The sequence below is a fragment of the Dreissena polymorpha genome, chromosome 15, assembly GCF_020536995.1.
Source record: "Dreissena polymorpha isolate Duluth1 chromosome 15, UMN_Dpol_1.0, whole genome shotgun sequence".
Classification (NCBI taxonomy): Eukaryota; Metazoa; Mollusca; class Bivalvia; order Myida; family Dreissenidae; genus Dreissena; species Dreissena polymorpha.
Window position 1 is genome coordinate 35,372,295 of NC_068369.1, and position 25,474 is coordinate 35,397,768.

General features: G+C 34.4%; 1 protein-coding gene across 13 annotated transcripts in view; it reads left to right on the forward strand.

Moving 5' to 3' along the window:
• LOC127861176 (protein TANC2-like) overlaps positions 1–25,474 on the forward strand; it is a 222,949-nt gene that overhangs the window by 160,589 nt on the left and 36,886 nt on the right. For 11 of the 13 annotated variants that reach the window (XM_052399571.1, XM_052399572.1, XM_052399569.1 and 8 more), the window contains 2 exons: positions 15,989–16,210; positions 17,985–18,137. In XM_052399571.1, coding sequence (XP_052255531.1) covers positions 15,989–16,210; positions 17,985–18,137 — 375 coding nt within the window. The other 2 variants (XM_052399574.1, XM_052399573.1) reach the window with 2 other exon arrangements.

Below are 25,474 nucleotides of genomic sequence, written 5' to 3' on the forward strand. Positions count from 1 at the left end.
GTGTAAAAAAAAGGCTAATTAATTCATTTTGCCAATTTCATGAAAATGCAGATAAAATTCCCAATTCCAAAGCCATGGGCTATCTTCCCAAAAAGTGGGAAAAATACCCTGCTTAGGTTCAACTTAAAGAGCTTGACAGGACATGAACGAAATGTTTAGATCTAAAAATAAAAAATAAAACATTATATATATATTTTTTTTGGAAACCTTCCATTTTGAATTTTCAGGTCTCATTCGGGAAAAATATATACCTTTTTCCATTGTCAATGGAGCCGAATACCGGCCCCGAATTTGAAAAAAACAACAACTGAATCCACACTGTATACTCCGAGTCTACTAAACAGGGGAGGGGGAGTTTTATAGAGGCAAAATAATGTAATTATTTTATATTGACCGCTACCGGTATAAGAAATTTATGATAATTTGACTGTTAATCTTATTATTAATTTTAGGCAAAGTTAAATAAGCATGGATTGTAATTCAATTTTTTTAAATACAAAAATAAGGGGGGGGTGCCACATTAATTAGAGATTAAGCCGTATATTATGTAAATCATTATAATCATAATAAGTACAGAAACCACCTTTCTTTGTGAGCTTCATAAAGGTTTTGTTGTTTAATAAATATTGTAAATGTAAAAGTTAATTATCAACAATCTTTTATCGCCTTGCATGCTCAAGAAAGGAAAAAAAGTATTAACATCAGTTAGCTACATAAAAAGTATTAACATCAGTTAGCTACATTGAAAACAGGAAAACAGGCTTGATGGTTTGACACAATGCCTCATTTCTATCACTTGCTGTTTGAGCAATACAATACGCAAGCTCAATATTGTTTTGAACTCGAGAAGGATTGCTCAGGTTACTTTTGTAAATAATAAAGCTGCGTGACAAACAAATTGCGTTGCTATTAAAAGTCCCCGAAGCGGAAAAGGGTCCCCGAATCAGTTGCATTGTGGGTTAGTGGGCCATGGAGGATCAGCTGATGGAGTGTTTGTAATAAATTATGAGGAGCTCAATGGTAGGGCAAACACTGTAAAATCATTTATATTTGTGAGACATTATTTTTTGTTGATTTTGTGCGCTTACTGATCCATAAATTATACACAAACAAATCGAAAAATGACCGACGCAAATTCTTCTAATTTTTCCAAAATCAGAAATCTTCATATAACTGTCAAGGCAAGTCATTTTTTGAAAAACTAGGACATGCTGAGAAACAAAAATCTGATTAATAATAATAAAAGAGCTTATGTTGATTCTTTAAGTTATGTTTACAACAAAATGTCTTCAGCTTGTTTCTGACCATTTAATTCTGTATATCTGTCAGTCCCAAAACCAGATTATTTCAATGATCCAGCTCCTATAAACTTGTTTCAGTTAACTTAAACACATATAGATTAGTTTTAAAACACGGATCAATGCTCAGTTTTAAAAAGAGATGTCTCACATTAATTAATAATTCAGGACAGGTTATTTAAAGCAAAGGTTGACAAAGGAAAAGTGGATAACTTTTGCTTAAAAGGTTTTATTCGCCCACCACTTGAAAGGACCAAAGTGATCTCAAGTACCCATAGCAAACATTACGTTCTGGCCTTTGAAAACTGCATGATCAGAGATATTGCATCAGGAAATTTTAATACGATAATCATCTGAGATGGCATGACTCATGCACTGTGATAGCCAAGAGATGATCAAGTTTAAACTCAGTATTAATAGTTTTGAATCTTCATTTAAAGGCACTGTGTGTTCTGAACCTTCATTAAACGGCACTGTGTGTTCTGAACCTTCATTTAAAGACACTGTGTGTTCTGAACCTTCATTTAAAGACACTGTGTGTTCTGAACCTTCATTTAAAGACACTGTGTGCTCTATACCTTCATTTAAAGGCACAGTGTGTTCTGAACCTTCATTTAAAGGCACTGTGTGTTCTGAACCTTCATTTAAAGGCACTGTGTGTTCTGAACCTTCATTTAAAGGCACTGTGTGTTCTGAACCTTCATTTAAAGGCACTGTGTGTTCTGAACCTTCATTTAAAGGCACTGTGTGTTCTGAACCTTTATTTAAAGGCACTGTGTGTTCTGAACCTTCATTTAAAGGCACTGTGTGTTCTGAACCTTCATTTAAAGGCACAGTGTGTTCTGAACCTTCATTTAAAGGCAATGTGTGTTCTGAACCTTCATTTAAAGGCACTGTGTGTTCTGAACCCCAATTAAACGGCACTGTGTGTTCTGAACCTTCATTTAAAGACACTGTGTGTTCTGAACCTACATTTAAAGACACTGTGTGTTCTGAACCTTCATTTAAAGACACAGTGTGTTCTGAACCTTCATTTAAAGGCACTGTGTGTTCTGAACCTTCATTAAAAGGCACTGTGTGTTCTGAACCTTCATTTAAAGGCACTGTGTGTTCTGAACCTTCATTTAAAGGCACAGTGTGTTCTGAACCTTCATTTAAAGGCACAGTGTGTTCTGAACCTTCATTTAAAGGCACTGTGTGTTCTGAACCTTCATTTAAAGGCACTGTGTGTTCTGAACCTTCATTTAAAGGCACTGTGTGTTCTGAACCTTCATTTAAAGGCACAGTGTGTTCTGAACCTTCATTTAAAGGCACTGTGTGTTCTGAACCTTCATTTAAAGGCACTGTGTGTTCTGAACCTTCATTTAAAGGCACAGTGTGTTCTGAACCTTCATTTAAAGGCACTGTGTGTTCTGAACCTTCATTTAAAGGCACTGTGTGTTCTGAAGCTTCATTTAAAGGCACAGTGTGTTCTGAATCTTCATTTAAAGACACTGTGTGTTCTGAGCCTTCATTTAAAGACACTGTGTGTTCTATACCTTCATTTAAAGGCACAGTGTGTTCTGAACTTTCATTTAAAGGCACAGTGTGTTCTATACCTTCATATAAAGGCACAGTGTGTTCTGAACCTTCATTTAAAGACATTTGGTGTTCTGAACCTTCATTTAAAGGCACTGTGTGTTCTGAACCTTCATTTAAAGGCACTGTGTGTTCTGAACCTTCATTTAAAGGCACTGTGTGTTCTGAACCTTCATTTAAAGACACTGTGTGTTCTGAACCTTCATTTAAAGGCACTGTGTGTTCTGAACCTTCATTTAAAGGCACTGTGTGTTCTGAACCTTCATTTAAAGGCACTGTGTGTTCTGAACCTTCATTTAAAGGCACTGTGTGTTCTGAACCTTCATTTAAAGGCACTGTGTGTTCTGAACCTTCATTTAAAGGCACAGTGTGTTCTGAACCTAATCATTTAAAGGCACTGTGTGTTCTGAACCTTCATTTAAAGGCACTGTGTGTTCTGAACCTTCATTTAAAGGCACTGTGTGTTCTGAACCTTCATTTAAAGGCACTGTGTGTTCTGAACCTTCATTTAAAGGCACTGTGTGTTCTGAACCTTCATTTAAAGGCATTTGGAGTTGTGAACCTTCATTTTAATTCAACTGTGTATTGTGAATTTAGTAAAAATTGGATGATGATTTATTTGCACACATAAATACAGGCTAAGAAATTGTTGTAATTGTAAAAAAATAATGCTTTGGTTATATCATGTATGTATTAAAGAAATTATGTATATAATACACTTAGAAACTTTAAGAAAATATAGCATTTTGCTTTTAACCATCAGTTATGTAAAATGAAAAAGTATTATTGTGCAAAAATGTGTGAAATTACAAAAAAGGTATTTGACAGCACCAATTTCACAATTATAATGACTATTTAAATGTAAATCATGACATCTAGTCAATCCCATGTTATCTTGAGGTTACATTGTAGTATGCAGGTTACATACCAGTATTAATGACCATATTAAATCATCCGGTGACCATGTCAACCCGAATTTTAGAGACAATATTTCACCTTACTTGATACAATTTAGCACCTGTGGTTGCAACTACATTCTCATAAAGTTTGGGCTATTTAGGATTGGCCTATATCATGGTTCATTTAATATAAGATGTGCTGTGATCTGATAAATTTCATGGTCAGGTAGGAAACTCAATGGCGTAAACCCTTTACCACTTAGATACATATTTTCATGCATCTTAAAGGGATCTTTTCATGGTTTGGTAAATTGACATAATTGGAAAAAATTGTTTCAGATTCGCAAATTTTCGTTATAGTTATGATTTTTGTGAGGTAACAGTATTACTGAACATTTACCATAGTCCAATATAGCCATTATATGTATCTTTTGACGATTTAAAACCTAAAAATTATAAAGCGTTGCAACGCGTAACGATTGAATAATTTGGAGAGTTCTGTTGTTGTCGTTTAAATTTACGAAACTACGAAGATTGCTTATATAAGGTATAAAATACTTAAACTATGTATACCCGGCGGAATAGCCGAGAGGGCTATAATGCATTTTTACTTCAGACTAACTCCAGTACTCCGGGGGTCACTGGTTCGAGCCCTGGTAACAGCTCCTTTTTTTTCTTTTTTTAAATTTTATTCTTGATTTTTTACTGGAGCTTTTAAGATCTTATGTTTACATTTATCAATATAAAGCATTTAATGACAAATTTCAAAATATGCCAAAATCTGTGAAAAGGCCACTTTAAGTCCCTCAGAAAATAAATTTTAATTAAAGACCTTTTTTACTAGGTTCAGATTTTAAAGGCTTCATATCAAACCCTTAGATACTGATGAGCAGTAAACAACATAAAACCTGAACAGACTGTGAGTTATTCGCAGGCTGTTCTGGTTTTATGCTGGTTGCACATTGCCATTTTCACTTTGCTTCTGAGTGGGAAAGGGTTAAATGAAATAATAATTTTATTTTATTTTTTTATTGTGACTCTGTGCCTTGCCTACTACCCCCCCCCCCTCCCTCGGCATCTGATTTAGAAAAAAAAAGAAAGAGTTGTTTTATCTTTCCATTTTGGTTATAAGCATACATATTTTATTAAATATATACTTATTTTTCAATAGTTAATAGAACAAAGGCAGCACTGAACCCTTTCCCCCATATATAAGAGGCCAAGTGGAAATGGCTTTTGCAACCAGCATAAAACCAGAACAGCCTGCGAGTAACTTGCAATCTGTTCAGGTTTAATGCTGTTTGCTGCTTATCAGTAACTAAGGGTTGAAAATGAAGCCTTTGAAACTTGAACTACAAATGCATCAAAATACGTATCTAAGTGGTGAAGGTATCTAAGTGGTGAAGGTATCTAAGTGGTGAAGGTATCTAAGTGGTGAAGGTATCTAAGTGGTGAAGGTATCTAAGTGGTGAAGGGTTAGTAAGCTGAATGCTCTTAGAAGAATGTGAAAAGCTTCATGCAATCAGCTTTGTGAACATGCAAAAGACAGCCTTTTGGTGAATGTACAGTTGTAGCCACCTTAAAAACACTAATGGAATTGTGTGTTTTTTTCTGGAGCCTGGGAAACTTTCCCAGACGGTCATGACAACCCAGTTACTGATAAGCAGTGTGGCTTTTCTCTGGAGTTTTGATATCTAACACATGCATCATGTCTTTGTGTATTTTAGGTTCCAGTTTTGTTTTATCTGTATCATAATTTGGTGGAAAAGGAAGGAGTCTGGCAGGTGTTATTTCTGTGGGTATATGGTAAATGATAATGCCGTTAAATAAAGTAGGGCTTTTATTCCAATTCTGCTGGAACTGTGAACAAACGTGTTGTTGTGTCTTGCTGTCAATAATTAAGCCTTGAAACATATGCGTTAACCCATTTATGCCCAAAGTCTAGAATAAAGGCCTTGGCAAACAGCGTTGACCCAGATGAGATGCCGCATGATGCGGCGTCTCATCAGGGTCTGCGCTGTTTGCTTAAAGGGATTTCTGTAAGAAATATTCTAAATATAGAAATAAAAATAATAGCCATCCCTAATTTTGGAAATAAATGGATCCAATTTCGAAGGATGGGAGAGTCCACTAGGCATTAATGGGTTAAGTGCCATTCCAGAATGAGCCTGTGAAGTCTGCGCAGGCTAATCAGATAAGACACTTTCCGCCTAGACTGGATTATTGTTTACAAGATACTTTCTTTACAAGAAAAATTCTTTCAGAGCACAAGTGCACAGGGTTATGTTGGAGGACACTGTCTTGACACACATACACTTAACCATGTTTTCTTCATATTGAGGCTGATTTCAATACGTAGTTCATTTCCAAATCTTCTTACAGGAATTCACGAAAAACTTTCCGCATTTCTAAAAATGTTTACATAAAATTACCACGACTATTTTTCCCATGTTAGATTTTCGTGAAAGGAAATAATTCAGCTTTGAGGTGTGTAATATTTGTCCGCATTTTTCGCATGTCTTTTCAAATTGTCTATCAAAAGTCTTGGTAAATTTTCCTCATTTTCAAACCGTTTTGTGACGATTATTTTGCACCTAAAAATATTACTTGTATGGGCGGTTGTTGACTTTGCAGACATTCTTTCGTCAAAATGTCAACAATTGCATTGATGTGTGCATATTTAAATATTGATTTTTTTACTCATACACTGACTGGAAAGGAAGTCAATCTTTTGGATTGTATTTTATTTTGAGGTCATTATTGCAATGTTCTATAATCTGACTTTTTTACTAAAGGGTCCTTGAACAGATCAAAAACATCTTAAAAATAAGTAATTATACCTGAATTATGAATGTTTGTTGAGAATTTGAGGCAAAAACAAAACATACTTTCCGCTTTTATGGTATGTTTTTTTTAAAGGATGTCCCTTGTTAACAAAAATCCTGTTTAAGCAGAAAGTGTAATCCCTGATTAGCCTGTGCAGACAGCGCAGGCTTATCAGGGCCGACTCTTTGCTCACATGCATTAAGCCCCATTTTCCTAGAGTGGAGCTCATATTTCTCTCAGTCCTTTAAACCCTACTTCAGTTTCTGTAATTAATGGCTTCTCTTTCATCTTCAACCAAACTGCAGTATAAGATATGCAGTATCTGTCATTTCCAGTAGAGATCTCATTTTAATCGGTTCAATTTGTCAGAAGAATTGTAGATTACAATGATTCCAAAATCTGTGAATGATTAGAGAATAGAAATGGCTTGTTTTAATGTAAGGGAGACAACCCTTACAAATGGCAATGCTGCATTTCTGGCAGTTGCCTCCCTTTGTTAAAATTTCACTTTCCTCTCTAAATCATTAACTAATTCTAAAACTAAATGCGCTTTTTATTCAATTAATTTTTCTTTACAGTTACATTTAATATTTGATTAAGTTTATAATATTAATATTTCTGACATAGTGTACAGAGTTAGAAAATTAACAATCCTTACAAAGTGTATATCAGCCTTTAGTGTGAATCTACCCTCATATAACTTATCATAGTTGCTATCTCATTGATTACAAGGGGACAGATATGTCCACATTCCATTCCCAGAGTGTATGATAATCCAGCGGTTATCAGACAGAATATAATACCATATCAGTCCATGGGGAACCAAGGATTGATAGTATTTGGCTTAATTGACTATCATAGATTCTTATCTAAATATCAATATCTCAGAGATAAGTGCTGTATTTCTACATCTAGGTCTTTGCCATGCTTGAGTATAATTTACTGGTCAACAATTTGCTTCATCCCTCTGTGTTGGATGTTTTTAAGTTCCTGTTGATTAAAATCAAACTTTGGATACATGTCAGTGGTGCAAGTATATAGTGTCATGCCTTGAAGTTTATAGAAAGCTAGATGTGTGTTTTGTGGAGTTGTGGTTACTAGAAAAATGTACATTCAGTGTGAAGTTGATTTAACCCATTTTTGCCTAGTGAACTCTCCCATCCTTCTAAATTGGATCAAAAATTTATTTCCAAAATTAGGGATGTCTAGTATATTTATTTCTATATTTAGAATATTTCTTACAGAAATTCCTTGAAGCAAACAGCGCAGACACTGATGAGACGCCGCATTATGCGGCATCTCATCTGGGTCTATGCTGTTTGCCAAGGCCTTTTTTCTAGATGCTAGGCATAAATGCGTTAATGTTCATGCTCAGGCTATGTACCTTCATATTTTAACTGGCAGTTTGGATGAGGAAGTTTCTGTTTCATTATTCAGGGGCAAATTGGAATTTTTATAAGATTTCAACGTATGTAATTTGTCTTTGAATAGCTCTTTATTGTAATATTTATATTATAAAGTACACATTCATCATTTATGAGATCAATTTAGCTATAGAATCCAAAGGTTGCAAGAGGGGTGGGGTGAAAAGGAATTTACAGGTCACTGAAGTGGTGTAGTGGATATGATGTCCGCCTAGCAATCAGGAGGTCACGGGTTCGATCCCCACTGTGGGAGCGTTCTTTAGATCTTCCCCATACACACCAAGTACTCGTTCTTCCCAGGTAACAGACTCAAGAATGTTTCAAATAAGCCTTAGGCGTTCTATGCAATCGAGCTAAAATAAATAGGTTTAAACTAATAGGAATTTATACTCTTTCAAGGCCAGATAAGATTCGCTTTAAATTGACCATCTTTAAGACATAATTTTTGTCAATCTTTTCCCCTTGACAGGTCAGGTTCTAATTCTCTACCAAATGGTGGCACATGACTCCTTAAAACCCAATAAGCTGATTTGTAGATTGAATAAGAGCCGTTCTAATATACAAGTGTTAGTTAAAAAAACAACTATTGGATAAAATATTGAATAATTCTTTTTATATTGAGGACAATTTACCATATTAAATCTGATTAAAGCGTTAATCCGTTTATCCCAATCATAAGCTAATAATCTCAAACAAAAAATCTGTGCACATTTTATGAATGGGATATAAAACAATTCACAGTGACTCATTTGCATGATGTAACTGTTAATAAAACTGTTTGCAATAAAACCAGGATTTATGGCATTCAATGCATCAGGGGGGTTAAGTGAATGTACAAAAAGTTATTGCTTTTTAAGACTTTCCTTTTTAGGCCTAGCTTATGTTTATTGCACAGAAGTTTTTGTGGTGTTTTTTTTTGTTGCTGTCTTTGCTGGTGATGATGATGATGGTGGTGGTGGCCGTGGTGGTGATGATGATGATGATGATGATGATGACGATGATGATGACGATGACAATGATGATGATTATGATGACCATGATGATGATGATTATTATTATTACTATTATCTTTGTAAAGATGATGATAATGATATTGATATTATAAAACTTATGTAGCAGACATTAAACTTTATTACTTTAGCGCCTCAAACTCATATAAATAAATGGAACACGTATAAATAAATAGAACAATGACATTATTAAGACGTTTGTAACAGCCTTTTGTGTGTTTGACCTCACAAAAGAGTGTTTATGTATCTTTGAATCAAAACTGTTAGGAGAGAGAAATTATTTTGGACCCACTCAAGAACGCAGGTGTTAAAAAGATAACAAAACTGACATTGTAAAATTGTTCAGCACTCAGTGTGCAGCACTTCACCTTTGTTTAAAGAACATTGCAAGTGACTTTGAGATTTAACCAAATGTTTTGCAACCCCCTAGTGACTTTGAGATTTCACCAAATGTTTCACAAGCCGTATTTATAGTATGTTAATTATTAATCTATACCTGGAGGATAGGCCCACTAGACAAGACTCTTGGCTGACGAAATGAATTTGCCTTGCTTAGCTTTGCAGGTATAATGTATTAAGAGCATTTACAGTGTTAACGCTAGGCTGGCTATCTGGTATGCGGTTAAAGACAACTTTGTTATACTCATTCATATTAGCAATCTGCTATCTTGACACATTTATGTTGTTATCTCCGTCTATGCTTGGGGACAACTTTTTTTTATGGATTTTCAAAAGTGGCTGGGACTTAACTTAAGGATTTTATAAGAGTATACCAGTTAGGCCTGAACAACGTTCACATTTGATTGTGACTCGAGGAAGTTTAAGGTTGAGAAACGTTTGTGAAAATTATTGGTAGGTGGGGGTGTGTGGTTTTGATTGGAAGATCATAGTGGTTTTGATTGGAAGATCATAGTGGTTTTGTTGTATGGAGTGCAGCGTGTGCAGTATATCACAATATTTAGTCGTGAATTAATGTGTGGGTTTGTGGTTTTGTGGATTACTTGGCTAGTGTATTGAAATATCGACTGACGGTAGGGAAAAGGGCGGTATTTAACGTTCTAAACTCAGCGATGATGACATTTTTGTGAATGGCTACAGGTTACTTGGCATATTGTTGAAAGTGGATTTAAGTTTACCTGTCATGTCATTGGAGTTATATGAAATAAGAAGCCTTGATTGTTTAATAAATTGGTAAAGTTATCAAAATTATAAAGACATTATTTATTTATTTTGTTGTTGTTGCTTTGATCTATAAAAAAGGTTTCTACAATTGAAAAAAGTGTTTAAAGATTAGTTGTAAATATGCTTTTGCCTGATTTAGTTTATTTAAGGAAAATAAATTTGCTGTGCTTTAGAAATAGTAGGTCATTAATGAAAGTGTATTGATTTTGATTAACAGTTAATTCTGACGGAAAGTAAAGTGTTATAGTTTATTGATTCACCAGCCTAAACATACTTGCGGCAATTTGCGGAATGCCTATCCTCAAAGTTCTTGATTTTAAAACTTAATTTTATGACTATGAATCATTGTCTCTTAATATTTCTTAGTTACTGATTGTTCTTTGCCTAACGATTTTTTTAAGTCAAATAAAGCACATTAAAACGTTTAATGTTTTGAAAATGACATGAACCTGTGACGAACGAAGCATAAAACTGTGATTTTTTAGAAATTGTGATTTTAAATAACTCGGAAGATGTGAAAATATAATTGGATTACTTTGAATTAAAGCATGTGTATGAGCAGTTCTGTGTTACCATGGCTACAAATGGATATGATGTGAAACAACATGGTAGGTGACTGTTATGGTTCTTTAATGAACTGGTGATGCTGTTAATTAGTTAATTAGATTAATCCTCACAGGCTTATCAGGGACGGCACTCGCTGCATTTATGTTGTTTTTTGTTTAACCCTTTGCATGCTGGGAAATTTGTCGTCTGCTAAAATGTCGTCTGCTGAATATCTAAAATTATCATTTTCTTCGATTTTTTTTTTCAAATAGTACTATCAGTATAGCAAACAGTTTGGATCCTGATGAGACGCCACATTTTGTGGCGTCTCATTTGGATCCAAACTGTTTGCAATGGCCTTCAAAATTCGGTTCCAGCGCTGAAAGAGTTAAAGGAAGTCTCTTCTAAGCGCTTGGTGGAAAGTATCGTCACTGACTGCATAGGAGTATCTGGGAAGGATCATTACGCACATGCATTCAGCCCTGCTCAACATTAGCCGTTTGCATGCTGGGAAATTTGTCGTCTGCTAAAATGTTGTCTGCTGAATTTCTAAAATTAGCTTTTTCTTCAATTTTTTTCCAAAGAATACTATCAGAATAGCGAATAGTTTGGATCCTGATGAGACGCCATGTTTTGTGGCATCTCATCTGGATCTAAACTGTTTGCAAAGGCCTTTAAAATTCGGTTCCCGCACTGAAAGGGTTAACAGTTGTCCTATTGCCCCTGGCAAGTAAAAGTTGGGTCCGGGCAAGTTATTCTATAATCTATTTGTCCGCCCAGGCAAGTGCAAAAAAGAACAAAGAGCATTAAATTAAGACTTTAATTAGATTAAAATTGCTGTAATTATTTTGTTAAATGTGCAAAAATAAAAAAGGTTTTGTGGTGTATCATTTTAATCTTTATTAAAAAATATGAGGTTAACAGTTCATGTGATATTTCATTTTTGGGCAAGTGGCTTTACGTTCAGGGCTAGTAGATTTTCTAAGTACTTTTTTACGTTAATGTTGAGCCCTGATATATTGTAATTTGTATGTATTGGTCCCTGATATATTGTAATTTGTATATATTGGCCATATTTCACACATTTCCTTGACATTTACATGTAAAGGTTGCTAAATATTACATCAGTTTGCATATGGGATGAAAACACTGCATTATGGTATAACAGCTGTTTGATGTTCGTATAAAGGTCAAAACAATTTATTTAGGACATGCTCTGTGAAAAGTGGGTTTAGTGCATTTGCATAAAATGTCGTACAAGATTAGCCTGTGTAGTCCGCACAGGCTAATCAGGGACGACACTTTCCGCAGAAAGTGGATTTTTCCTAAGAAGAGACTTTCTTTAAACAGAAAATTTCATAAAGGCGAAAAGTGTCGTCCCTGATAACTGATAAGCCTGTGTGGACTTCACAGGCTAATCTGGGACATCACTTTACGCACATGCATCAAACACCCTTTTCACAGTGCGCAGCTCATTTATTAACTGGCAAATCATCTCACATGTTACTGTCAAAATCCTATGAAAGCAATGCTAAATTTGCGACATTCAGAAAGTAAACATTTCAAGATTTTAGGTTATCTATGTTTGCTTGATATTCTGTGTTTACATTTTGATGTCTGCTGTAGGGTGTAGGATGTTTGACAATTACCAGTTTCTTTGGGTCTTATCAAATTAATTGATCTTCACTCTTCAAAAACGGGTCTTAATGCAGGTGCGTAAAGTGTTGTCCCAGCTAGCCATTGAATCCCACTTAAAACCCTTAACTACTTAGATCCGTATTTTTACGCATTTTGTAGTCCCCCGGAAAGTAAAATTTAATTATATAAAGACCTTTATTACTAAATTCAAGTTTTAAAGAATTCATTTCCAACACTTAGATACTGGCAAGCAGCAACAGCATAACACCTCAACAGTCTGCCAGTTTTGGGGTCGTATTCCAGAAACATCTTAAGTCAGTTCTTAAATATTTTCAATTAAGTTCAAAATTACAATGTTTTGTCTTTCTAAACTAAATAAAGACATGCATATTTTTTTGGTATTTCTCAAATAACCTTGACATAATAATATTATCTTGTTGTAATTTTCGATGCCACACTATTGCAGTATGAAATGAAACACATAAGAAAAATTCCCAATTTAAGGATAAAAATAAAATTTAACTTAAGATGCTTCTGGAATACCACCCCTTGTTTTATGCTGGTTGCAAAAGCCATTTTCACTTTGCTTCTTATGGGGGAAAGGGTTAAGTGGGCTGCAATGGCTATCTGGGACAACACTATAAACATTCATTAAGCCTTGTTTTTGAAGAGCAGAGATCAATATTAATTGTTATTGTAATTCAGGTGTATTCTCCCAAAGACACAAATTGAGTTGTTTTTTACTATGTTAATTATGAAAGATGCACACTCAATACCCAAGTTTTATCTTGTCTTTGAAGCTATACAAATAAATGAAATCTAGGTCAAGTTAAAATCTGTCAAATGCCTTTCCAATGTTGTTGAATAGGAAAGGATATGATAAGAATTAATGTGTATTTTATGTATCAGTCGAATGTGTCAACTCAAATTATGCAAATAAATGAAGGGTTACTTAAGCATTTCATAAATTTGTCATATATAAAATCAGATAAAGAGCAATAATTGTGACTGTTGTGAGTGAATTAAAAATGTGCAGCAACAAGAGCAATTTTTACATGTTATCAGATAATAATAAATAAATAATAAATAAAATTATCAAATAATAATTATTAGACAAAAGTAACGTGTATGGAATATTTTATTTTATTATGTATTCCTTATATCATTTGACTCAACATTTTTGTTTAAACTGCAAAAGCTGAGAAATGTTTCACATTCTGCCATTTAAAATAAATTTTTTGGATAGTAAATTGATGCAAGCATTACTTGAAGGATGACACGATGATGTGTCCCAACATTTGACTTGCACTGGTGTTTATATTGGTTTTCTGGAAAAATGAAAATTATGCAAAAACATTGATTATTAGAATCATCTGGCTGGTAACCAATGGTTACCAAAGAATAATGTGGCAAAATACCTGAGAAATGACTTCGAGCAAATATTGCAAAAAGTGATTTAGAAATGAGTTTTAGTAAATATAGCAAAAAGTGAGTTAGAAATGAGTTTGAGTTAATATACCAAAAAAGTGAGTGAGAAATGAGTTTGAGTAAATATACCAAAAAAGTGACTTATACATGTACATGTATGGTTGGTTACTGATGGTTACCAAACAATTATCTGGAATGCAGCTCTGAAGATGTGACAAAAACGTCTATTTGTTGGTGGTCAGTAATTGGGTCATATGTCTTCTTATGGTGTTCATCTATGTGTTCTTGGTCAATTATAGGGTCATATGTCTTCTTATGGTGTTCATCTATGTGTTCTTGGTCAATTATAGGGTCATATGTCTTCTTATGGTGTTCATCTATGTGTTCTTGGTCAATTATAGGGTCATATGTCTTCTTATGGTGTTCATCTATGTGTTCTTGGTCAATTATAGGGTCATATGTCTTCTTATGGTGTTCATCTATGTGTTCTTGGTCAATTATAGGGTCATATGGTGTTCATCTATGTGTTCTTAGTCAATTATAGGGTCATATGTCTGCTTATGCGGTTCATCTATGTTTTCTTCCATTCTGCCTCTCCTCATGATGGTGAATGCCCTACTCTGTCAGTGACATATATATTAAGGCAAAAGTTGAACATATCAATGGATCATACTTCATTATTTGTGGACATAACTCAGTCAACAGGTTATTGAAGTGCTCCAAGTCACAGTTGAATTATCCTTTGTGGCTAATTGATGTGTTATACGTTATACTAAGATCGACACTTAAGGTTCACCACAAGATCAAAATTAGGTTTTATTTCTCTTTCTAAAAATGCTATTTTAACTAAAATTGTTGTTTAAATGCAAAATGTGTTGTGCATCTGCTTTGTATTAATTAATATCCTTTTTATAAACTGCTCAAGTTATTCTCTGTTTCTTCAAATTTAGAATTTCTAAAACATTTCTTAGTAACATACAGTAGTTTAGTCTAATGAAAACATAATGATTACAACATGCTACATTTTATAATATGACACATGGGGGGGGGATTTGTATTGTTGCAAGCTTTTAGACATGTAAGGAAGTCACACTCTGAGAAAACTGGATTAAATGCATGTGTGCAACCCTTTCAGTGCTTGAACTGAATTTTGAAGGCCTTTGCAAACAGTTTGGATCCAGATGAGACACCACAGAACGTGGCGTCTCATCAGGATCCAAACTGTTTGCTATTCTGGTAGTATATTTTGAAAAAATTGAAGAAAATGCTAATTTTAGAAATTCAGCAGACAACATTTTAGCAGACGACAAATTTCCCAGCATGCAAAGGGTTAAACTGGATTTTCACTAAGAAGAGACTTCTTATAGAAAAAAAATCCTTATGAGCAGAAAGTGTCATCCCTGATCAGCCTGTATGGATTGCACAGGCTAGGCTGGGACGTCATTTCACGCACATGCATTAAGCCCCTTTTTCCCCCGCAGCGAGACTGAAATGTAGTTTATTACCCCTGTTTTCTTCCAGACTTGGATGTGATTTCACAACCTGGGTATGGGGATACAGTACAACTTAAATACATAGGAATCAAATATTAAAGAATATTAAAGGTTCCGTCAAGCACGACAATGAAGAAAAGAAAAGTTGTTTTTTTTACAATTATTAGTTTATATTGATTTAAATATCATGACTGGCATTTTTCATTGCTTGAATAAGGTTGTTAAGTTTTCATATTTTCAGTATATTCGGTAATATATTTTACTGGGTACTGGTACCAGGTACATGTACATGTAACTACCAGTTAACGCCAGTAGATTGATCATCATCACCACGTGGTAAACGGTAACCCAGGAATGCAAGTTGTGCATGCGTAGTGCATTGTATATATTTTATATATATATAATGATCAATCTACTTGTGTTATTTGTAGTGTGTTTATGGTTATGTCACCTATTTTCGCAATTTCACATCACAAAATTGTATTACCAAATATACTGAAAATATGATTTTTTTTCAAGTAATGTAATTATTACCGGTCGTGATATTTTAATGAATATAAACTTATAATTGTAAAAGATACCGTATTTTACAACTTTTCTTTTCTTCGTTGTCGTGGTTGACTGTACCTTTAAATCTATGCATTTAATATCCCTGTTTTCTTCCAGACCTGGATGTGATTCAGAACCTGGGTATGGAAAGCCCTGTGGCCCCAGGGGTGTTGGGCATGGCCCATAGCAACCAGCACCTGGCCCCTACCCCTGACCTCTGTCCCACATGCCACCTGCCGTATGACGCTTCGAGGAAACGACGCCTCATCGACGCATGCGGACATGAGCGCTGCTGGTCTTGCATGTTCAGCAAGGAGGAGTGTCCGCTCTGTAATAGTGGTAAGTGACCTCTCTGTAATTGTATTATTGTTCTCTCTGTAATAGTGGTAAGTGACCTCTGTGTTATTGAAGTAAGTGACCTCTCTCTAATAGTGGTAAATGTCCTCTCTGTAATAGTGGTAGGTGTCCTCTCTCTGTAATAGTGGTAAGTTGTTGAGACAGCAGTATTTGTTTGCTTATATTTTTGGCCTAAAATCTGTCCCAATGCTAATTTTTAAAAGTATATATTCCCCCCAAAAATAAATGAATACATATGTAATTATTTTTTTGAAGAAATGTCAACATTTAGTTCATTCCAACTCTTTTATTTCAATCTTAGTGAATATAATATTAAAAACACTTTAGTTCTCAATTTTTTAGTACTCATATTAATTTTGTTAGTAATAAAACAGCAATTAAATATTTCTTAATTTAAGTCAAAATGGTCAAATTGACAAAATAACTTCAAAAATATTTACTGTGATACAGTGAACTTTCATGAATGACTAAATTCAGTTCATGAATTGAATGTCTTTCTTATCAAACACATGATAAATGTGCGAACAAATATGCACACTCAAAGGATTCATTTCTTCGATGTTTAATGGTTTCCATAGTGATGTTTAATGGTTTCCATAGTGAAATAAAAAACATTTTGTCCTGAAGAATTACAACAGGTCCTATGGTAAACACAGAGAAAGGATCCATTTTAACTTTCTCTGGCAGGAAATTAATTATAAAGTGAAACAAAACATTGCAAGAAATCCAAGAATCATGACCATGATGGGCCTAATATAGTCGCATTAATTGTTTGATAGCAAATTTCCTCCCTACACATGTAGGTGGTTTCCCTGGAAACAATTAGAAAGTATCTGCTTTTCATCTTGTAAATGAAAGACTGATTGTTAATTTGTTGGCAAAATCATATATTTTTAGAAAAATATCAGAACAGCATACCCAATATAAATAATTTTTAGTACATATCTTCAGAAAAGGCTCAAAATTAAGGAGATAATTGCTTTCAATACAGAATAATAGAAAGTTTTAGAACAATTTGGAACAGTTTTTTAACATGATACCTTAAAATTGTAGTCTGAATATGCATTTGTATGGTTTGATCTATTTGTTGAATCGTATGATTATTATTCCGCTGCTGTCTCGTGTAAGACTTTCAACAGATATGTTTGCAGTATTGTTTTTATGTACTGTTGGTTTTGTATTGCTATCAGAACATGCGTGTAATTATATTGTTTATTGATCAATAAATATAAACCGGTAAATAAGAAATTAAAATGAAAACAATCAAAGACTAATTACTGTTATTTTTTGTCATAACGGGCAACTGTAAATATTTTAAGACACATTTTTTGTTCAGCGTTTACTTTTTTTTCTTTATAGGAATAATATACATCACACATTTCACTGCAGTTTTTGAAGCATATCTTGTTAATCAAAGAATTGCTACTGTTGTTGCAACTAAAAAATTTGGCAAGCATGTTGTATTTTGATGTTGAACACGTGAATGCCTTGTGCAAGATTAAGTGCATATTTAATGCCTCAAAACTTTCAGACAACTAAAGAAGCAATAATTATGTGATAGTATCATAATGGTCTTGGAAAATTATCTCCTTAATGTGTTCCTGTTGCCGTAACAACAGTCTTTTGATTTTTTTAGTGGAGATATTCCCGGTGCACACTGTTGAAGATGGATATTGTTAAATCATTTTTTGTATTCGTGGACATGAAATTTCGTGGTCTTTCAAAAGATGACTTTGTAAATGTTTTCTTTTTGCAGGCGTTTTGTTCCGCCACTACAGTCAAACCAATCTGGACTATAGGCCCAAACTAAAGACGAACGGACACTTCACAACGTACATGCAGACTAGACCCGACAAGGACATGTCACACTACCAAACACCACAACCACAAAGACCTGAGTCAGCTACAGGTAACCTGTATAGTTTTTGGTGAATTTTTATGCTCCCCCCAAAAATTTGGGGGGGGGGGGGGGGGGGAGCATAAAGTCGCCGCTTCGTCAATCTGTGTGTCTGTCCGTTCACAATTTTTGTCCGGGCTATTTCTCAGCAACCAATGACTGGAATTCAATGAAACTTTATGGGAAGCTTCTCTACCAAGAGGAGATGTGCATATTATCAGCGGGTTCTGGTCGGATGATTTTTCACAGAGTTTTGGCCCTTTGAAATTTTCCATTAAGTGTACATATAGTGCAATTCTTGTCCGGGCTATTTCTCAGCAACTAATGACCGGAATTCAATGAAACTTTATGGGAAGCTTCACTACCAAGAGGAGATGTGTATATTATCAGCGGGTTCTGGTCGGATGATTTTTCACAGAGTTATGGCCCTTTGAAAATTTCCATTAACTGTACATATAGTGCAATTCTTGTCCGGGCTATTTCTCATCAACTAGATTGCACAATGATTCTGTATCAGATAAACAGTTCATTTCCTAGCATAAACATTTTCCTTGTAAATTCTTACACAATCTCTGTTCTGTTGCCAAACTTTTTCATCACTTGACAACGACAATATATCAGTGATATCATTAGTGTCTGCAATACAACATTTAAAATGTATCCACCTCTTTGAAATGTATAGCTGGCATTCATCCACAGTGTGTAATACATGATTGTTATCTTAGAAGTAACCAAAAGATATTATGTTGCTGTAAGCATAAAATGTTTCTTGCCTGTACCCTAGACCATTCTTGTCTATGAATGACACAGCAATTTAAATGAGATGTTGGTAGCTATGTATAAATGACACAGCTAATAATCTATGAGCTTTTTATCTTGATTGCGCAGCAAATTGTTGCTCTGTTCTGCAAACAACAAAACAAACTAACACAAATCTCCCCGTTGGTGCAAGAAGGTACCATGTGCCTGTTAATTTCAATGTCACATGGAGCCTTTGTGCACCAATGCGGCGTTTATTATGTACGCAACATTTTCTGGTGTGAATCGGGTTCCAGCTAGAACTAATGACTAAACAGACAATTTGCACGAAGTCATAATTCTCACCTGTGTGATAAATAACTTCATGTAGGACTTGAATCTTTCATAACTGTTTTGCCAATGAATAGAGATTCTTATCGAAGGGCGTATAATGCTTTTGGATTTTATTTATTGCATACATATGTGGTACATGGGCAGGAATGCTGTATTTGCATAACAATAAATCAGGGCTCTCGCTGCCATTGGCAATTGTTACCTAATGCCAAAAAAAATAGAAAAGTGGCTATAATAATTATCTTGCAATTTGCTCAAACAAATGGCGAAAACGGATTTATTTTTCTCGCTCAATAAAGAAAAAATGTATATGCTTTGAAGACTATGATTTAAGAATGATACAATATTATTTTTGTAAAGTGGTGAAAAAAGTTTAAACTGGCGAAATTCCCTGAAAATGGTTGGGAAAGAATATTGTAATGAAGCAAAAGCAATGAAATCTATATGAGAAAGCTGAAAATAATTATGTAACATCTTGTTGACTACGGCTAATCTGGGAAAACACTTCACACATGCATTTAGCCCAGTTTTCCCAGAACAAGGCTCAATTGTTACAGCCATTTTCTCCAATCTGTGTGGTTGAGAAGTAGTTTGTTTGACTGATTGGTTGCAATCCAGCTGTGTCATTTAACTGCTTAATTATAATGAAGTGGTTATGAAATATAATCATCTACACACTTAAAGTACAAACTAAAAGTACATTTTGTTCTTTGCGCTTTCTGTTCTTTGTTGTGCATTTTTCTTGAATTGCATACCAATACATCAAAAGATTTTGTAATAAGAATTTTCTTCTTGCCATCAAAATAATTGTTCACAATAAATGTTTTTGCCATTTGTTTCAAATTAGTTGCACTTAACCTAAAACTTAAAATCTGTAATTAATTTAATTTACATATGTATTTATTTTTATACACACAATAATAGTTGACTCACCTTAATTGAAATAAGTAAATGCATTAGGCAATATAGGATTCATAAACCATAAATTCTTAAAGTACACATTTACAGCCATCCTGTGCTTTCTTAATTGCAACTTTTTCCTTATTTAATGATTGGCTTAATTTATCTTTTTTTCTCATTTAATGATTGGATCTATTTATTTTAAGACCACATTACCACCAGACTGGTTGGTAAATATTTGGCATAGACTTCAGCATAAATAATAGTGGCAAAATGTGACAGTCTTTTGATTATTGCGAAACTGATGGTTTCTGATAATCTTCAGCTGTTAGACTGCTTTATTTCCAGGTGATAAAGTTTGTTTAAATTTTCTGTATTTTGCAAAATATTGGCTTTCCGGCTAGGGCAGTGGTTTCTACATGGGCTTTTCCCCTTGACAACTTGGGTTCTATCCGGTACCCTGAAGCATGTAAGCTTGGTTGGTGGTCACCATACCGGACAGGCGGGATTTCTGATTGGTACTCTGTCCTCCCTAACTTTCATTAAAAAACAAATAGCTGACAATTTGAAGCTATAATTTAAATTTGCCTCAAGTTTCATGAGTCAAATAATAAAATTAGGAGTGCTGGGATACATTCTGTTCCACACTTGCAGCATTAAGCGCAGAAGGACCTCATAAACTTCTAAAAACACATGCATTCCGCAAAATGTTTTGTTTGACATTCTGATAAATTTCAGAGAAACAGCGTCCTTGATAAGCTACGTATCAGCGTAATATACGCATTAAAAATATCAAGATACGCTCAATTTATCATTTCCGTGCGTACATTTAAGCAAGCCAATCTGGACTTACGCAAATGATGTAAATTCTCTGTGTACAACTTTAACAAAAATATAAACAGCTGATTGTCTTTCGCAAAATATGAGACTGGTTATCGTAAAAATTAGAGCTTATTTGTGCGCTGGATTGTAGAAATAGTTAGCCAGTCGGTATGTATACTGTGTAACATCTAGACGCATGGTAAATTTAGTATTGATTATTTTTAACAGACAGTCAAGCGCTTATGTGTTTATTTACATGAAGAGGTAAGCATGGCTTCTTCAAGCCAAAACAAATTACTTCTCAAATTAAAATTGATTCTTTTTATATGGCAAAAGTTGTATCGAGTAAAAACATTGTACTGCCAATACTGAATGATTTAATTTCCTCTGTTTTCAAATCAAAAAGGACACACTTAAACGCTAATAAAAAACTGTTGAAAGTTGGCGAAAGGTTTTCCGTGGCTCATGGTGGTGGACGATAAGGACGAAGCTTGTCTTAAATATAAAATCTGCCAACAATACAAGGCTGATATAAAAAAACCTTCTACTATGAAGGAATACACATAGTTAATGGTTTATTGTGTTTAACATGATTTAAGTAGTGTGTCTGTACCCCGGCTATAATTCTTGTTTTACTTTAAGCAAATTACCCTTCAAGCAAGGCAAAATTTGACCATTTACCCCCATGCTTTGAAAAGTGGGGGTATTTACCCTCATGGGTAAAAAAATTATCTTTAAAGCTGGAGAAATTTCAATTGCATCATCCTCATCATATCCAAACAGCGTTATCAGTGATACATCCTTACAAGTTATCAGTGATACATCCTTACAAGTTATCAGTGATACATCCTTACAAGTTATCAGTGATACATCCTTACAAGTTATCAGTGATACATCCTTACAAGTTATCAGTGATACATCCTTACAAGTTATCAGTGATACATCCTTACAAGTTATCAGTGATACATCCTTACAAGTTATCAGTGATACATCCTTACAAGTTATCAGTGATACATCCTTACAAGTTATCAGTGATACATCCTTACAAGTTATCAGTGATACATCCTTACAAGTTATCAGTGATACATCCTAACAAGTTATCAGTGATACATCCTTACAAGTTATCAGTGATACATCCTTACAAGTTATCAGTGATACATCCTTACAAGTTATCAGTGATACATCCTTACAAGTTATCAGTGATACATCCTTACAAGTTATCAGTGATACATCCTTACAAGTTATCAGTGATACATCCTTACAAGTTATCAGTGATACATCCTTACAAGTTATCAGTGATACATCCTTACAAGTTATCAGTGATACATCCTTACAAGTTATCAGTGATACATCCTTACAAGTTATCAGTGATACATCCTTACAAGTTATCAGTGATACATCCTTACAAGTTATCAGTGATACATCCTTACAAGTTATCAGTGATACATCCTTACAAGTTATCAGTGATACATCCTTACAAGTTATCAGTGATACATCCTTACAAGTTATCAGTGATACATCCTTACAAGTTATCAGTGATGCATCCTTACAAGTTATCAGTGATACATCCTTACAAGTTATCAGTGATACATCCTTACAAGTTATCAGTGATACATCCTTACAAGTTATCAGTGATACATCCTTACAAGTTATCAGTGATACATCCTTACAAGTTATCAGTGATACATCCTTACAAGTTATCAGTGATACATCCTTACAAGTTATCAGTGATACATCCTTACAAGTTATCAGTGATACATCCTTACAAGTTCGAGATAAGAGTCAGAGTTATGTACGGAATTTTAATTTTATTCATCGGAAGCACACGCATATTCAGAAACTTGGAAATTTAAAAAAAAAATGCTCATGAGATCTAGTTGTTCTGGTTTGTTCGTTTTTTGCTTTGACCAGCTTATTTTCAATGGGACTCGATCAAGTTCGCACATGGATAGGCGATATTTTATGGTTGTGCACGCAGTCTGAATGATTTCAAGGTCATATTCATTGATTATTTAGCTATCTGCAGTACAAAATCACACATGACTGGCAGTGGAAATAATTTTCATTCACACTGCTCAAAATGTTGTAGTCACATGATACAAACTTGTGCTACAATGCGGAAAATTTCGAACCAATTTACCGGGAATAATTTTTGTTCTGTGTTTGATCGTGATCATGGTCTTGACTTTTATTATGAACATTACTTTTCGGGTGATAAATGACTTCCTTTTGGTTGCTTTACTTTATTGACTATAAAGAGTCCATAAAAATTCAATGTCTTGTTTTGTGAAATTCAATGGATTATTAAGGTGCAAGGCATACAGTACCGTACTTTAATGAGTATAACATACGATTAAAAAACCTAGTGCGCGCTGTACATGGCTTGATTGATCAGCACAGCAATAGACATTTTTTCATGAATGTTTTATGCAATTTTTGTTTCAGTAAATAAATATTTAACCTGCAGGCAGTTATTAAAAAGAGAAAAGACTAATGCTGTTGTGTCCATAAGTTATGACCCATAATAATTAACAATGTCATAATGTTTAATTGGTCTTAGTGCTGTGACAGGTTTGACTTTGTAATTGCATCATTTTTTGTGTCTTATGACATGCTTTCAGGCCTTTTTCTGGCCTATCTATGGGTCTGTTAAATGGAGCCATTTCCCAAACTAAATTTGTTTAAAAAAATCCCAATTAAAGAAAAAATCCCAATTTCAAAAAAATATTTTTTTTTAGAAAGAAGTGTGTAATGATTATTGTATCTCAATTTTATTTAAATTACGTTTAACAAAGCATATTTATATGATATATATGATTTTGATCTTCAAATTTGAATTAATATAAAGTGAAATTATTAGTTTATTCCCAATCCTGAAATTGCATTTTTTTTCTAAAAAAGGCAAGGAAAAGGCCTGGCTTTAAATATTAGTTTATAAAGAAAAGCGAATGACTTAAGGTTTTATCGCGTACCCTGATATCTTTTATTACCACATCACGGTGATTTTTCATTCAATTTTAAGAATGTTTATTGCATAATTTCGGTATCACAACATGAGGCTAAAGTGACATAGCAGATTGTAGAAAATTTATAGGGTATTTTAGCATTACTTGTAAAAGAACGCTTTCTGCTGAAGCATGATGATTTGTTTATTACATTCAGGGCTTATTCAGCAAATTTTGAAATAAAAGGCCTCTTGTTAACCCTTTCAGTGCGGGAACCGAATTTTGAAGGCCTTTGCAAACAGTTTGGATCCAGATGAGACGCCACAGAACGTGGCGTCTCATCAGGATTCAAACTGTTTGCTAATCCGATAGTATTCTTTGAAAAAAATCTAAGAAAATGCTAATTTAAGAAATTCAGCAGAAGACATTTTAGCAGACAACAAATTTCCCAGCATGCAAAGGGTTAACTTGCAGGACAAGGTTAACCCTTTCACACTTACAGAAGCACAGATACAATGGCTATGTGCAGACAGCATTAAACCAGAACAGCCTGCGAGTAACTTGCAGTCTCTTCAGGTTTTGTGCTGTTTGCTGATCATCAGTATCTCAGGGTTTGAAATGGAGCCATAAAAACTTGAATCTAGTAAGAAATATTCACTAATGTTCAACTTATAGAGCATGTTGGGAGATGAATGTAATGATGAGATTAAAAATAATAATATCTGTTTAGGAAAACTTCAAATTGGAATGTTTAGGTCCCATTTGGGAAAATTGCATAGTAAATAGTAAATACATATACTTGTTTCCATTGGGAATAGGGCCGAATACCTGAGCCCCAAATTTTAATGAAAAAAACAACAAAACACAGTTTTGTGCAGTTGGAATAGTTTCCTATCTGACGATTGAAACGATAATGGTTTATATGGTGAAATACGAGTTATGCAAGTAATTTGGTCAGGTGAAATGCATGTTATCTTGTTAAACACAAGTTTTGTGGTGACAAAATTAGAGGGTAACCGCTGACCTATTTCACATAGAAGAATAAAAAAGGAATTGTGTAATTCTACCATCAATTAAAACTTTCCGAGATGTTACTTGGTGTTACCCATGGCTTCAAACAAACTATATAAGGGCACATGCCATGAAATCTGATTTTAATGAGGTTACAGAAATATAATATGTCTGGGGCTTAAACTGACTTTTTTCAGTCAAAATGACTGTGGTTGTTAAAGGGACTTGTTCACTGCTGTTGTTAAAGGGACTTGTTCACTGCGGTTGTTAAAGGGACTTGTTCACTGCGGTTGTTAAAGGGACTTGTTCACTGCTGTTGTTAAAGGGACTTGTTCACTGCGGTTGTTAAAGGGACTTGTTCACTGCGGTTGTTAAAGGGACTTGTTCACTGCCGTTGTTAATGGGACTTGTTCACTGCGGTTGTTAAAGGGACTTTTTCACTGCGGTTGTTAAAGTGACTTGTTCACTGCGGTTGTTAAAGGGACTTGTTCACTGCGGTTGTTAAAGGGACTTGTTCATGGTTTGGTTGGTGGGAAATGGTTAGACTGACTTCTTTCTGCCTACATTGGATGAAACCAA